Source organism: Gouania willdenowi, chromosome 5 (assembly GCF_900634775.1).
Source record: "Gouania willdenowi chromosome 5, fGouWil2.1, whole genome shotgun sequence".
In the NCBI taxonomy this organism is placed as follows: domain Eukaryota; kingdom Metazoa; phylum Chordata; class Actinopteri; order Blenniiformes; family Gobiesocidae; genus Gouania; species Gouania willdenowi.
The window spans coordinates 24,067,209-24,081,473 of record NC_041048.1 but is presented as its reverse complement, the minus strand read 5'-3'; the positions used below and the strand labels follow the sequence as shown (position 1 = coordinate 24,081,473).

Below are 14,265 nucleotides of genomic sequence, written 5' to 3'. Positions count from 1 at the left end.
ATGTTTTTATTTGGTGTATTTAATGTTATGTTCAGCAATGGCGTTAAACATCAGCTAAAACACCAATTTAATGGCATTAGTACCAGCTAAAACAATTGTTTTATCAGCTCTATTAAACAGGCTTCATAAAGAGGGACCTCCTTAAGAAGGTATCAAAGTAATGAACCATAAACCTTTGCTTACCTGGTTAAACAGGTTGTTTAGGGAACAGTAGCACACAATTTCTAAGTAATGTTTATTCAGGGGGATACAGGTGTGGGAGATTCAGGGTTCAGACTAGATGTAAATCTTACCTGCCCTCTACTGGTCAGAGAGGAAACACACACACACGCACACACACACACACACACACACACACACACAAGCGAATACAATTTTGCACATTTGATGACCACATCAAAAAGTTTGCATCTCACTCTTCTGTGCGTGTGTGTGTGTGTGTGTGTGTGTGTGTGTGTGTGCGTGTGTGTGTGCGTGTGCGTGTGCGTGTGTGTGCGTGTGCGTGTGCGTGTGTGTGGCTACCTTGCATTCACTATGTTTTTTGCAGTTTGTCTTTTTTTTTTACAGTAAAGGACTTGTATCTGTTAAATCACAGTTTATATTCTAAATCTTGCACCTACAAAAGGTTCAAAGTGCAGAAATGCACAGTCAGGTATTTGCACAGTCAAAAAAGTGCAGAATTGGAGCGACTTTGAGCACTAATTTGTGGTTTCTGTTTTTCTGTGTGGTTTTGACAGGTAAAATCCGGTGGCAGCAGCCCATTGTTGAGCGGGTGCATTAGATAAATCACTCTGTCTGAGCAGAGAGCACTTCTGACAATGGAGGATTACACTGATTATTATCCAGATTATATGTACTATTATGACAGTACTGATTTTGGGTCACTTAACGTGAGCCAAGACTGTCCCACCTCACACCTTCAAGGCTCCGTCATCTTCCTGCCCATAGTTTATTTCCTCATATTTCTCACTGGATTTGTAGGAAACCTTTTGGTGATCTTGGTCTTAGGCTGCGGAAGAAACAGAGGTGATGGTCGTCTGGTGGACACCTTTGTCGTGAACCTGGCCTTGGCTGACCTCATTTTCGTCCTCACGCTGCCTCTGTGGGCCATCTCTTCTAGCCAGGACCATCGCTGGCACTTTGGACCTGCTGGGGACTTACTGTGCAAACTAAGCAGCTACATTATCGCTGTGAACCGGCTGTCCAATGTGTTCTTCCTCACTTGCATGAGCATCGATCGCTACTTGGCTGTGGTGAAAGTGATGGATTCTAGGTTCCTGAGGAGCAGCTGGTGTGTCCGGACCACTTGTGCTATAGTATGGTTGGTGTCTCTGGTGATTGGGGTCCCCTCCCTGGTGTACCGGAGCGTGGAGTCATCTAATCATGGACCGTCCTGTGTCGAGGACAACCAATCTACTTTTTTTCTGGTCATAAGCCTGACTTTGGCCATTCTCACCTTCTTCTTTCCTCTGGTCATCATCGTTCTCGCCTATGGCTCCATAATCCTACGCCTCAACCAGCATTGCAAAGCAGCTGGAAGTTCTCGGGTCAGCGCTCGTCGCAGACACTCCCTCAAGATGGTCTTCTGCATTGTTGTGGCGTTCATTGTGTCCTGGTTGCCTTTCAACATTTTTAAAGCCATCATCGTCATCTCACAGCTCTCTGAGGTTGATTTTGAATGTGATGTGTGGCAAAGAGACGGGCTCCTCATCGGCTGCTGCTTAGCCTTCTTTAACAGCTGCGTGAACCCTGCCATTTACTTTTTCCTGGACAACCACTTCAGGAAGCGTGCTGGGATCTTCTACAATAACTGCATTGGAAAGACAAATTTATTACAGGTCTACAACTCCTCATCCACCAATGCAGGCACCACAGATACCAGTACAGTCGCAGGGAGAAATCAGGTCCAGGCACCTTAGCAAAGGTCAGGTTACTCTGCAGCGTTTAGTAAGAATGATGATACCACTTTTAGCCAAATGTTCTGAAGATGTGCTGTTCTGTGTATTTTTAGTGAACAGATTAATTTTTAGGTTTATGTTAGATGTGCGGGTTTTTTTTCCACCATAAATTTGCTGTGTATGACTTTTTTTTTTCTTTGTTGTTTTTGATAGTGTGTATTAAAGTTGTATATTCAAGTGTGTTGGTTTCATTGTTTTGTTTTTTGTTTTTTTGTTTGTTTTATGACTCTTTTTTTTTTTTTTAATGTATTGACTTTTCTGTTGTGTGGGGGTCTTTTTGTTATATCATCTGCTCTATTGCAAACAACATTGTTTATGTCTTTGTGGCTTTTGTGCTTTTTACTCTCATATTTTGCTGTATTGTACATTTTTTGGTGATTTCATTTTGTACTTGTACTGTTTGTTTTTTTTGTTTGTTTGTTTGTTTGTTTGTTTGTGTGTAGTAGTTTGGTTTTTTTTGTCTAGAGATGACCATTATTAATTTTGTTTTTATTGCATTATATTCAATACAATTTTACAATGAAGTTGTAATGTTAACGTGATTCTACGTTTTAATTAAAGTTTTACTTTTTGTGCTGGGCATTAAGTGGAGCTGTATTGAAATATTGGAGACACAACCCGTTTTATGTGTTTAAAAAACATGTATTTACTCAATTTTTCTCAGATGATGTTAATCCAAAATAAAAAATAATTGCAATAGGCATTTTTTGATTTTGTGTGTGTGTGTGTGTGTGTGTGTGTGTGTGTGTGTGTGTGTGTGTGTGTGTGTGTGTGTGTTGTTGGATCATAAATCGTAGTCTTTGTTCGAGCAGCTCTATGTACAGCTTTGAAGAACTCATAGGTTTGCTGTAGTTGTGTGATTGTGTAGGCACATTCAGGCTTATGAAAGTTCAAATGTTCATCTCTGCCCACTAGTTTTCCACTTACATGCACAAAATGACAAAAACACACAATCATTCGAAAAATAAACAAAACTACATTGTCACTTTCCAAAATGACAGAAAAATGACAAAAAAAACTCATGAAACAACAAAACCACACATGTTCTTTCATGTGTTAATGCTCAGATTGGTCATTATTCTCAATGCGTACATGAATGTTGATAATGTAATTCTTCTTTTTATGGTAGTTACAGCATAACTTAAGCTGAGAGAATGAAAGCCTAATACCAATAAAAGGTGGTAGAAAAAAGCAGTTTAGGTTTAAGTTAAATCAACTGTTCTTTAATCCACACGTAAATCTGTTACTGAGTCCAATAAACTCATTATTTTTGAGCGTTGAAACGTTTTCGCAGTCCACACATTCCTGAATACTGACCTGAGGGCCGGGGGTAGAGTAGCTTAACCCCCTACCAATCCACTGATCTGTGGACGATGCAGTCAATTTTTCTCAGATGATGTTAATCCAAAATAAAAATAATTGCAATAGGCATTTTTTAATTTTGTGTGTGTGTGTGTGTGTGTTGTTGGATCATAAATCGTAGTCTTTGTTCGAGCAGCTCTATGTACAGCTGTGAAGAACTCATAGGTTTGCTGTAGTTGTGTGATTGTGTAGGCACATTCAGGCTTATGAAAGTTCAAATGTTCATCTCTGCCCACTAGTTTTCCACTTACATGCACAAAATGAATCAGTTTTCTTCACATTTGAGCCAGAGGCTTTCAGAGTTTGAAAATTACATTACCATTTTACTTATGACACAGAAAGTATAGTATGACCTGTTAGATTTCTTTACATATATGTATTTTTTTTATTTTTTTTTTTTAGGTTAATCAATCTCTATACACACATTTTTCCTGTTGTGTTATTTCGAAGAAGTTTATCTACAAAGTTTTGTTCCTGCCGTACGTTGAGAGGATTGGGGATTTGAGCATCGACATGCAGGTTATCAATGTTCTCTATTCCATATGGTAGTTTATGGTAAATTCTGTAATGTGAGGCACAGAAACAACTGCTGAAACAAACTAAATGACTTAATGGAAAGTGTTTGGTATTCTTTTCTATACTGCTAAAATGTCTTCTCTACAAAACTTTCTCTAGTTGAACAGAAGCTTCTGAACATTCAGTTTTTGATACAAATATTCATCTGTCTTTATTTACAAATGCATGTTTTTTTTTCCTTTATGTTGATTCGAAACTTCTTCAAATGAAATTCACAGCTTCATTTATATAACACCAGACAGGTTAGTCATCTTCACCTTCCTTTCTAAAACTAAACAAGGTCTGGCAGGTATCGTGGCGCACAAATGCTGAAGGACATGTAACTGCGAGCTTGTCATTACACACTTTTCAAACATTTTCATTACATTTAATTCCTGAAATGTAGTTTTTTTTTTTTCTTTTTGAAAACTCTTTTTATAGTTTCTAGATTTCTGTTTGTTTGTTGAATTTTTTTAGTTTAGGTTTTTTTAATTGTTGATCTTTGATTTGATCTTACACAAGTATGAACTTTAGTACTGGTACATTTCCTTGTCAAATAAAAACAGCTAAAGTTATATCGCTACATCAATCTGGTGGCCGGCATGATTTTAAGAATTACAGACCTGTTTCAATATTACCACAATTTTCAAAAATTCTTGAAAAGCTTTTCAATAACCATTTGGAAAAGTTCATAGATAGCGATTGTTTTTTCGATGCATCGATTAATCTAATGATTAATTTTTCCAGTTTGATTCGACTCGACTCGATTCGATTATTGATTATCTCCCCATTCATTGACTAAAGGTAATTTATACATGTTGATTTACAAATCTAAAATGAAGGGAAAAAAACATGAATTCCTGAACATTGCAGCATACAGTATGTTTATTGCTCTTCAACTCAAAATTCCAAAAAAAGTTCATGTAATAATATAAAAGTACAAAATAATGCTTTCAGAGTCAGTCAATAAAAAATAAAAAGGCAGTGGGAGCTGTCGAAAACACATAGGCCTAGCCTACTGAAAAAAGTCCATCTTTTAATTCTTCATTCACATGAAAATAACAACAACTTAAAGTAATACACTCTACCACTCCTTAAACTCAAAATTCCATTTGCTAATAAAAGGATAAAAAAAGATAAACTTTCCTTTTACCTAAAGAAGTGTGCGTGCGTGCGTGTGCGTGCGCGCGTGTGTGTGTACAATTTACAATAGGTGACATTAACAAAGCAAGAGGCTTGAGTTATATATATTTTAAAAAGTCGGCTTTCACATCAGTTATTGTGTTGCGTGTTGCTGCTGCTGCTGCGGGTGTTTCCTCCTTGTCACGTCGACGCGACACCCTGTCACACCCGGTGCCATACACTTTCGAAACTCGGAGCAGGCACTCGCGTCAGTTATTCTCCAGTGCCGTCATCTTTGTTTTGGTCGGATGACGCATCAGCGCATATTTTGCGTCAACGTATTTTTTGCGTCTATGTCATCGATTACATTGACGCTTTGTCCTGGCCCTAGTGCAGAGTTTTTTGAGCAATAGAAAGCAATTTGTTAGTTTAAAGGCACATTGTTCTACTTCCTTACATGTTACCTGTGGAGTTCACCAGGGATCTGTATTGGGTCCAAAACTGTTTATTCTCTACATTAATGATTTATGTAAAGTGTCTACATTATTGAAACTGACACTGTTTGCTGATGACACAAATCTTTTTTGCTTCCGGCTCTGATCTACAACAATTAATAAGTGATGTTACAAATGAATTCAGTAAAATAAGAACCTGGTTTGCTATCAACAAACTATCCTTTAATATGGACAAAACAAAAATTATGTATTTCGGAAACAGGCCAAAAAAATTTGAAATTAGGGTTTCTCTTGATGGCAATCACATTAAACAAGTATACGAAACTAAATTTCTCGGCGTTATACTAGACAACCAAATTAGTTGGCAACCGCATATTATAAAAAGACATTAAAAAGTGTAGCTGTACTCAACAGAGCAAGACATGATTTAAATTATAGCGCACGCCACACACTTTACTGTTAAATAGTATTTCCATTTCTCACTTACTGTGCAGAAGTTTGGGGAAATAACTACAAAACAAGATTACAACCATTAATTTCACTTCAAAAAGGAGCAATGCGTTATGTTCATAATACAGGATATCTGGACCACACCGAGCCACTATTCAATAAATCTAAATTACTAACATTAGCAGAAATTGTAGCTTTTCAAATAAGTAAAATAGCATTTAAAGCACAACAAAAACTTCTCCCTAAAAATATTCAGAAATTGTTTATTGAAAAACTGAGACTTATAACTTGAGAGACAAAATGAACTTTCGGTCACTGCACGCACGGAAAACCAAAAAAAGCTTTTGTGTGTCAGTAAGTGGTAGCAGTTTGTGTGTTGAAATAAAAATAAAGAATTTGACTTTAAAACAATTTAAACATAAATACATAAAGTCTTCTATATGTTCTTCTATAGGTATATATATATATATATAGTGTAAATATGTGTATATTATAATAAGATTATATGTATAGTACTAGATATTACAAGGGGTAGGATCTTAAGTATAGACTTTCTCCTATTCCTTTTCGAACATGTATAGGCTTCATGAGCAGGATTTCTGTAACAATTGTTCTCTCTTTGCCTTGTTTGATTTATTTTCATTTTTTTATTACTATTATTAATATCATTTTTGTTTCTCCTCACTGTTAAAGTTTTGGATATGGTTCTAATGCAATTTCATGTAATCCCTTATTGTTTCATTAAACTACTCAAACTAACAGCTAGGAGTAAAAATTAAATCTGAGGGTTTTTATAAATCTAGAAATAATTTGAGAAGGTAGGTCATTTGTATCTGTTGAACACAAAAGTTTGGTTTTTTTTTTCCATTTTTGTTTAGTTTTATTTTCCTTTTGCAAAATGTATTGACAAAGTTACTAAAGAAGTCTTTGGTAGTTACGGTAAATGAAAGCCCTGAAAAACTAGATTGTTTCCTGTAAGCCTGGCACACACAAAGTGAAAGGTGAGACCTGCGTGTTATCAAATGTTTCCTCTTCTGAAGCTGCCAGTTTCTCTCAATTTCAATGGGAATAAACAGTTCTGAGGTTCTCATGGAGCTCTACTGCTTTGAATGACCAAACTCTGGTTTTGAAATCAAGAAGCCGTTATGATCTTTATATGAGATACCTCACCTTCTGCTTGCTAAATGAGTATTCACTTTACACTGATCTCCTCAACATGGATTTGAATCACTGTAAAACTACAACCAAATTATAATTTTTAAAGAAAACCAAATGTTAAAAATGCATCTTTAATGTTGTAAGTTTAAGTATGTTTTTTCATTAAGTATAATAATAATGTATTCGCTGTTTTTTTTTTGTTTTGTTTTTTTTAAGGTTCCACATCTAAAATTTTCTGGCAGATCCTATTAGAATTAGCATTACTGTATTTCAAAGGTACATTTTGAAAACCATCAAAGCTAAACTAATCTCTTTATTCCTCAAACATTTACTTACATGAAAAACATGTTGCTGGTGGCTGTAAGATCAATGTAAAAATTATATTTTGAGAAGAAAAAAAAAGAAGTCAAACACAAGCTCCTCTGCCCTTCACTTATTTTTCATTTTTTAATTTTTTTTCACAACACTTCCAGGGTCTTCGTGCAGCCACTATTCTCTATTGTCAATGTGGTCCACGCACAACAAAGGGGAAGTTTTTACGCTTCAAACAGAAATAAGCAGAACATTTAGTCTGTGCCAACTCTGCAGCTTGCATAAAATGACTGTCTGTGGTTTTTTTGTTCCTTTTGACATGAAAAAAAAAAAAAGAATGTGGGTTTTCAATACCTTGAGCAAAAAAATTTACTTACATTGGCGCAAACGTAATTATCATTTAGCCCTTATCTTGTGACTTCTTGGCTGTGTTATTTCTTATACAGTTTGTACTAATATCAATATTTGAACAGAAATTATAGACCTGAATTTTTTTATTTTTTTTAAATAAACAAAATGTCAAAAGATTGACAAATATTATCCATTAGCCTGATAATGTTGTGACATCTTGCCAGTGAATGTTCTGAATAGACTTCAGACTTCCTTCTGTGGCTGATTCGAGTGTCTTTTTTACAGGTCCCATGTCTCACATCCATAGAAGAGGCTGCATGGTGAGAACAACTGCCCTGTACAACTTTGTGGACCGCTTAAAGGAGCATAGAACAGGATTTGTGAAAAATAAACATTAGTTTTAAGTCTTTTAATGCTATTGGTTGATGAAGCGCTCAAAACACATATTTCTACCTATTGCCTTGAACAGATTGTGTGATACATTTTGTACTGTTGTTCTGGGTCCGATTTCCTCGAGCAGTTCTGCAGGTCAAATGACGCTGATGGTGATGTCAAATGATGCTAGTGCACGTTCTCGACGTCCCAACACCCGGACGTAAAAAAAAATGAGAAGAAGAAGGCTTGGAAACTGAAAGAAGACAAGCACAGTGGACTAAACTACTGTTTGGTTCCACAGATGAATGCAGAGGCATGTGCACAGGTCTTGCATTAAACAGTCACATGAACGGACGGATCGGGCCTCATTTTCTCATCCGAGAGCGACTAAACAATGAAAACCTAATTTTTTTTCTCAAAGAAATTACATATTTATGTTTGTTTAGGTGGTAAGCACCAATTCTATTGATAAACAAATGTTAACGTCAACATTAGATCAGCACACGGGTAACAAGCGAAAGTGACACACAAACAAAGGTGGTGCACGCAATAGACAAGGATCATCCATGTTATTGTGTAGAAAAAAGAATGTTTCAATGGTGTATTCCTTTATCGTCCTCGGCTCCATTTTCCCTCCACCTCGGATCACTGCTCTTTCTGTTGCGGTTAAAGTTGCATTTTCCAGGACTACATCAACTGTGGCTGCTGCAGCAGGAATGGAAGAACGCTGCACGCGAACAACACTATGTGACCGAACCCTACCACCAGTTCTAAATATCTGTCCGAATCCGTCAGGTGCCGTCGGGTCCAGTCGGCCATCGGTCAGGTATCCATCCTCTAGTTACAGTGTCTAATCAGCTGTGCTCTGGTAATAAACAGTGAATGCGCACTCACGTGGTGGCTTGGCTGATGGCTGCAGTTACACTAACAACCGTGGTGACACTGTGGAGTCGGATTTCTAAATCCTGCCCTATGCTCCTTTAATGTGATGTTTCAAAACCCAAGCTCGAAGACAAACTAGGGCTTGACTGGCTTTGAAGATCCTGGCCTTGATCTCTTTTTAGGCTACCGTTGTTGATGGTAGTGCAGCCATCAGGTATTTATTTGTTCATTTGACAGGGACAATGCAGTCAGAAATAGTTACAGCAAAAGATGCAACTGATGTGATGCATACAGAGTGTATAGCTAGTGCTAATTCTCAACTTCTGTCCCTGGTTAAGCTTTTCCCAAGATACAAAATATACAAAATGTATAAAAGCACAATCTTAAACACAAATGCACTTATTTACACACAAAGTCGTCCACCCTCTTCAGCTGGGTACTCTCGATGGAGATAGCGGGGGAGGAGCGGTGGAGGCAGACGCTAGTTGAAACTTCTGTACTTCGGTCTTGTCTAATACTGAAACCAAAGAGGAGGGAGGGTCAGACTCCTCGCGGGCCATGAGGGCACAGTCATCATCAAACAACGGTTCAAGAGCAGCCTTCTCCCAAGTCCTTTCCTGATTATTTTCCAATGAATTGTGTCATCTTTCTGAGTACCCCCTGCAATGTGCTCATGCACCCCCAGGGGTACACGTACCCCTGTTTGGGAACCACTTGTGTACAGGTCCATATGTATGTATTTTCCATGCTATTTTTATTACGCCTTGGGACAAATAAAGGTTATCTTTATATTTAAAAATGCAGTTCACGTTTATTTATTTATTTATTTTTATGTATAAAGTTACGACTCATTGAGAACTCATTGAACGCCTTCACACTGTAGACACACTGTGAAGCTGTGCTGACCTCTGCTGGGTGTAGATGATAAAGTGTTAGTATTTAATGCATTACAACAATACATGTTACATTACATCACACGTTAGCGCTCGGCTGCACGAACATTATCAATCTTTAAAGACCAATTAATACATCTTTTGTGATTTAGAAAGTTTAATGTCACATGTAAACATCAACTTTCTCTTCCTGGTGACTGCTGTAAACTTCTCGTGTGAAAACATCTGCACTATGTGTGGCCTTCACGATCACCACTTGCTGTCGTTGATTCTAAAACTTTTGTGGCATAGAAAAATACATTTAAAAAAACGAGTTCTACACAATAACTGTACTCACACATGCTTTCCATGAATATGTCTGCACGTGGTTTTGATGAGGCGTTTAAAAAATAAAAAAGCTATATAAATGTAGCATAAACTAATTGAAAACTGAAATATTGTAAATATCATAGGAAGTGTAAATACACAGTGCGGGGAGTGAAGTTACAAAAAGTGTTAAAGTTTTCACGTTAGACTCCGTAAAGAGTTTACAAGCCCATTAAACAAAGGGCCAACTTGGTTGCCTTGGTGAATCGTGTTAAATAACTTTTTGCTTTGTTTCCGACAGTCCTCGAAGGCAGCGCAGCTTTCCCTTGCTCCACTAATCTCTCGGAGGATCCTGTGCATCAAATGTCCTGTTTCAGAATGTGTAGTTTGGTTTAGTGTTTCTCCCTCACTGCGCTCACATTGAACAGACAGAGTTCCATCAGTCTGTGGTAGTTTAAGTCCGATCTTGTGTCTGTTTGCGGAGAAACGAGCCTGCAGCAGCAGAATGGCTGGAGGCTGCTGTCCGATGGAGGGCAGGACGTTAGGGAGCACGATGCTAGCAAGCTAACGAGCTGCTAAGGTAAGACTACCTATTTATAACCAAATACACTTCTCCAGTGTGTGCTGCATGAGGGCAGATGATGTGATCCGACCAAATCATTGTAGCACAGGATTCAAAATATGGGAGGTTGCATTGCCCTGCACAAAAGAAAGTTATAGAGTTAAAGTTACTAAACTTTTGCAAACTGGTGACTGAGGCCCTGCAGTGCAGTCCTCTGCAGAGACTTTCTGAAGCTAGAGCTGTCTTTCTCGCTGAAGCTCTTTTAATCTTAATATAAAAGCAAGGATTCTCTCTCTCTCTCTCTCTCTCTCTCTCTCTCTCTCTCTCTCTCTCTCTCTCTCTCTCTCTCTCTCTCTCTCTCTCTCTCTCTCTCTGTGTGTATTTGTTCCTCAAATATCTCTGCGAATCAAGCTCAGATTGACCTGAGACTTTCAACATGGCTGCTGCTTGGTTCACAAGTGTGCAGTGTCAGATTTGTTTGGACTGCAATGATGCCGTTCATAAATAATGCAGCTTTGCAGAACAGCTCAATGTTGACAGGTAGTCATGGTAATTCAAGATAAGTTGAAGGCCGTGACTACAGGTACGTTAAATGTATCCATAGACCGCCACTCTATGCATACGCAGCGCCCCTCATTGGCCAGTTTAGGTCACGTGAAAGGTGCACCACGTGACGTAGAGTCCCGTCGTTTGTATTTTTGGTCATATTGATTTTTAGCTACCCCGTTAATCCTTTTATTTTAGCCCTAACCCTAAATCTAACCCCATCCCTAACTCTAAAATGTTTATTTTTGTCAGATATGTATAGTTAAAGGTGGATTTTGCCGTGTTAAATATGTTAAAACGAAAAAAAAGATTTTTTCAAATCTGGGTTTCGAACCCACGTTAGCGGAAGGATATTTGAGTGCGGCGCTTTAAACCACTCAGCAACTACACTAGACCCCTATAAAATTCACGTTAACGGAATCGACCAATGAAAACAGAATCTACCGTTGAATGTGGAAATGGATAGAATCGGGTTGAAACTCCATCACCGTGAGAAAAGGGACGTTTTTAAATGGTGAAATGATTCCGGAGACCGTTTATTATGGTGCAGCACCCGCCCCCTCCCGTCCTGGCCGCTTCAAACACAGTCTAAACCGCACTAAACTGCCAAAAAGCTACGCAAATCATCACTGACTTTTAAATCAGAGCCGACCAGTGCCCTCTTAACTTTAACGTGTCTAGGAAACTTTGTCCGTGAAAACATGATCAGCCTTAATCAGCGTCACCTGCTCAGTGTTTAAACAACATCTCATCAGAGCTACAGAAGATCTGTAGATAGTCATTCTATTGTTGTGGACCAGACCATTGATGCTGAAGTCTGAAACATTGTAGGTTAATGATAAGTTCTGATACATTAATGCTGCTCTCGTATATTTATGAGATGAATGATTAAAAAGGAGCAGAACAATCCACGTCAGTACAACTTATATCTACCTTTTAATTGTATCTTACTCATTATTTTAAATTACATTTTTATTTTTGACATACACTTTTGTTTAATTACAGTTTTTTTATGAGTATATATTTTGTTTCCTCACAGTACAAATTAAACACACACCTCTCTCTCTCTCTCTCTCTCTCTCTCTCTCTCTGCAGATGTATGCTAGCCTATATTACAGTGATAATTATTAAACCTCCCACTTTTCTATAGCAATACATACTTCCTATGGGCACTGCACTAGTATATATAATGCACTGCAAGCCTCTATTCTAAGTTCTAAGCATGTGTCAAAACTTGGTGCTGATGTGGCCACAATCCTGCAAGAATGAGCTGTACCCCACACACATCTGTTTGGACAGGAGAGGGTCGTTATCAGGCTTTCTGCAGAGCTGCTAGATGATAGGACATGCATTCTTTCATTCATCATAATTAAGTCAAGTGTTGGAGCTGAGAAACATTTCCATCCTGGAGTTTTGTAGATCTACTTGACCAAGTCTGCACATTCCTGCTAAGCTTTGTGCAGCAGCTCCTTTGCAATGCAAACGCTTTCTGCAACTTTTTCAATCCCCCTGTAGCTCTCTGAAGTTCCCTTCAGGCCTGCACAGCTCAGTCCAGCTGTCTGCAGCTCCTCTAATCCTTCAGAAGCTATCTAACGCTTTCTCTCTGGAACTCTCTCTGCTCTTCCAAGCTTTCTCAATTCTTCTGAATCTCTTTACATCCCTTTAAGCATCTAGAGATGATTCTTTCTGGGTTTCCCAAACTTATCTTCCCCTAGTCTTTTTAGCCTGTCCTTTTACTGACTCTTTCTACTGTTTTATTGGAACAAGTACAGGGTTGACTTTCACAATTTTTAAGTAATTTTTGTGTAAACATTTAATCTTACCAGTATATTATTCATAATTTGACATCACAGATATGTTATTTACCTACACCGTTGTCTCCAAGAGCAGAAACATATTTTATCCGACAATGGTTTCCATGTAATGTGCAGTACCTGCCGGCCTTTTACTGAAGCAACAATTTATTGTGTAGACATGGTGTTCAAAAGTGTACCATGGACTGTGTGAAGATATGTGACTGCACTGAAAGGTTAACATGTAACATCTCCTCTATCAAAAAAACGCACAGCATATTTACAGTCACTACCGTCGTCATGTGATGAAGATTAAAAGCTGCTGCACAAATTATTAATAGAGATTAGGGATGTAACGATTAATCGTAAGGCAGTTAAAAATCGATTCATAGGTATCACGGTTGATATCGATTTTCTGAAAATTGAATCGCAGTACTTTTTTTATCTATCCACAAGTGTAGGCGGCGGGCGGAGTCTGCTAATACTTTCTTTCTGGCTGCCTTCTACTCTTAAATATGTTAATAAATGATTCATTACCCCTTTAGCTCCGAAAGAATATCTTTAATATTACTTGAATATCTGTAAAAGTCACGTTTTTCTATTAGCTCTGTCTGCTAGCATAGCTTCTCTTCTTCACTGCAAGATATCTGCATGCCAACCGACCACTGGGTTACCAGCGCCCTCTGCTGGTCCAAACAAATATGACGTAAATCATTGCAATCACGTTTTTTTTTTTTTTTTTTAAAGTCCAATTGTTAAGGCACAAAATACATTTTCAGTTGCACTTTTAAAAAGAAAAATAACTATTATGCAGTTTTGCATTGTTTATTATAGAACCAGAATTTAAATTAATAGGCTTCATTTTCATTTGTATTATTCCTTTATTTATTTAATTCAAGATTTATTTTTAGTTAAATTGCATTGTTTTGAATAGTTTATCAAGGAATTCTTTTGACAATGAAAAATAAAAGGAAAATAGTACCGTATTTTCTAGTTTTTTTCCCAAAAAAAAATTTGTCTACAGTCCCATTTTGTAAAATAAATCGTGAGAGAATCGTATCGTGAACCCAGTATCGTGAATCGAATCGTATCGGGAGTTGAGTGAATCATTACATCCCTAATACAGATTAGTACAATGTACTGATCACAGACAAAACTGTGATCATTAACAGATGGGATAAATAA

At 37.6% G+C, this 14,265-nt stretch overlaps 2 protein-coding genes across 2 annotated transcripts in view; both read left to right on the top strand.

Moving 5' to 3' along the window:
- The first annotated feature begins 818 nt into the window (after positions 1-818).
- Positions 819-1,919, top strand: gpr25 (G protein-coupled receptor 25). The gene has a single exon (XM_028446211.1). The coding sequence runs from the start codon at positions 819-821 to the stop codon at positions 1,917-1,919; it is 1,101 nt and encodes a 366-aa protein (XP_028302012.1).
- Positions 1,920-10,504: 8,585 nt separating this feature from the next.
- inavab (innate immunity activator b) overlaps positions 10,505-14,265 on the top strand; it is a 31,588-nt gene continuing 27,827 nt past the window's right edge. Inside the window, exon 1 of the mRNA XM_028447734.1 lies at positions 10,505-10,759. The gene's annotated coding sequence lies outside the window, so the exon portion shown is untranslated. The remainder of the gene's footprint in view (positions 10,760-14,265) is intronic.

Coding starts and splice junctions, on each gene's coding strand:
- gpr25 (XM_028446211.1), top strand. CDS start 819: ATGGAGGATTACACTGATTATTATCCAGATTATATGTACTATTATGAC.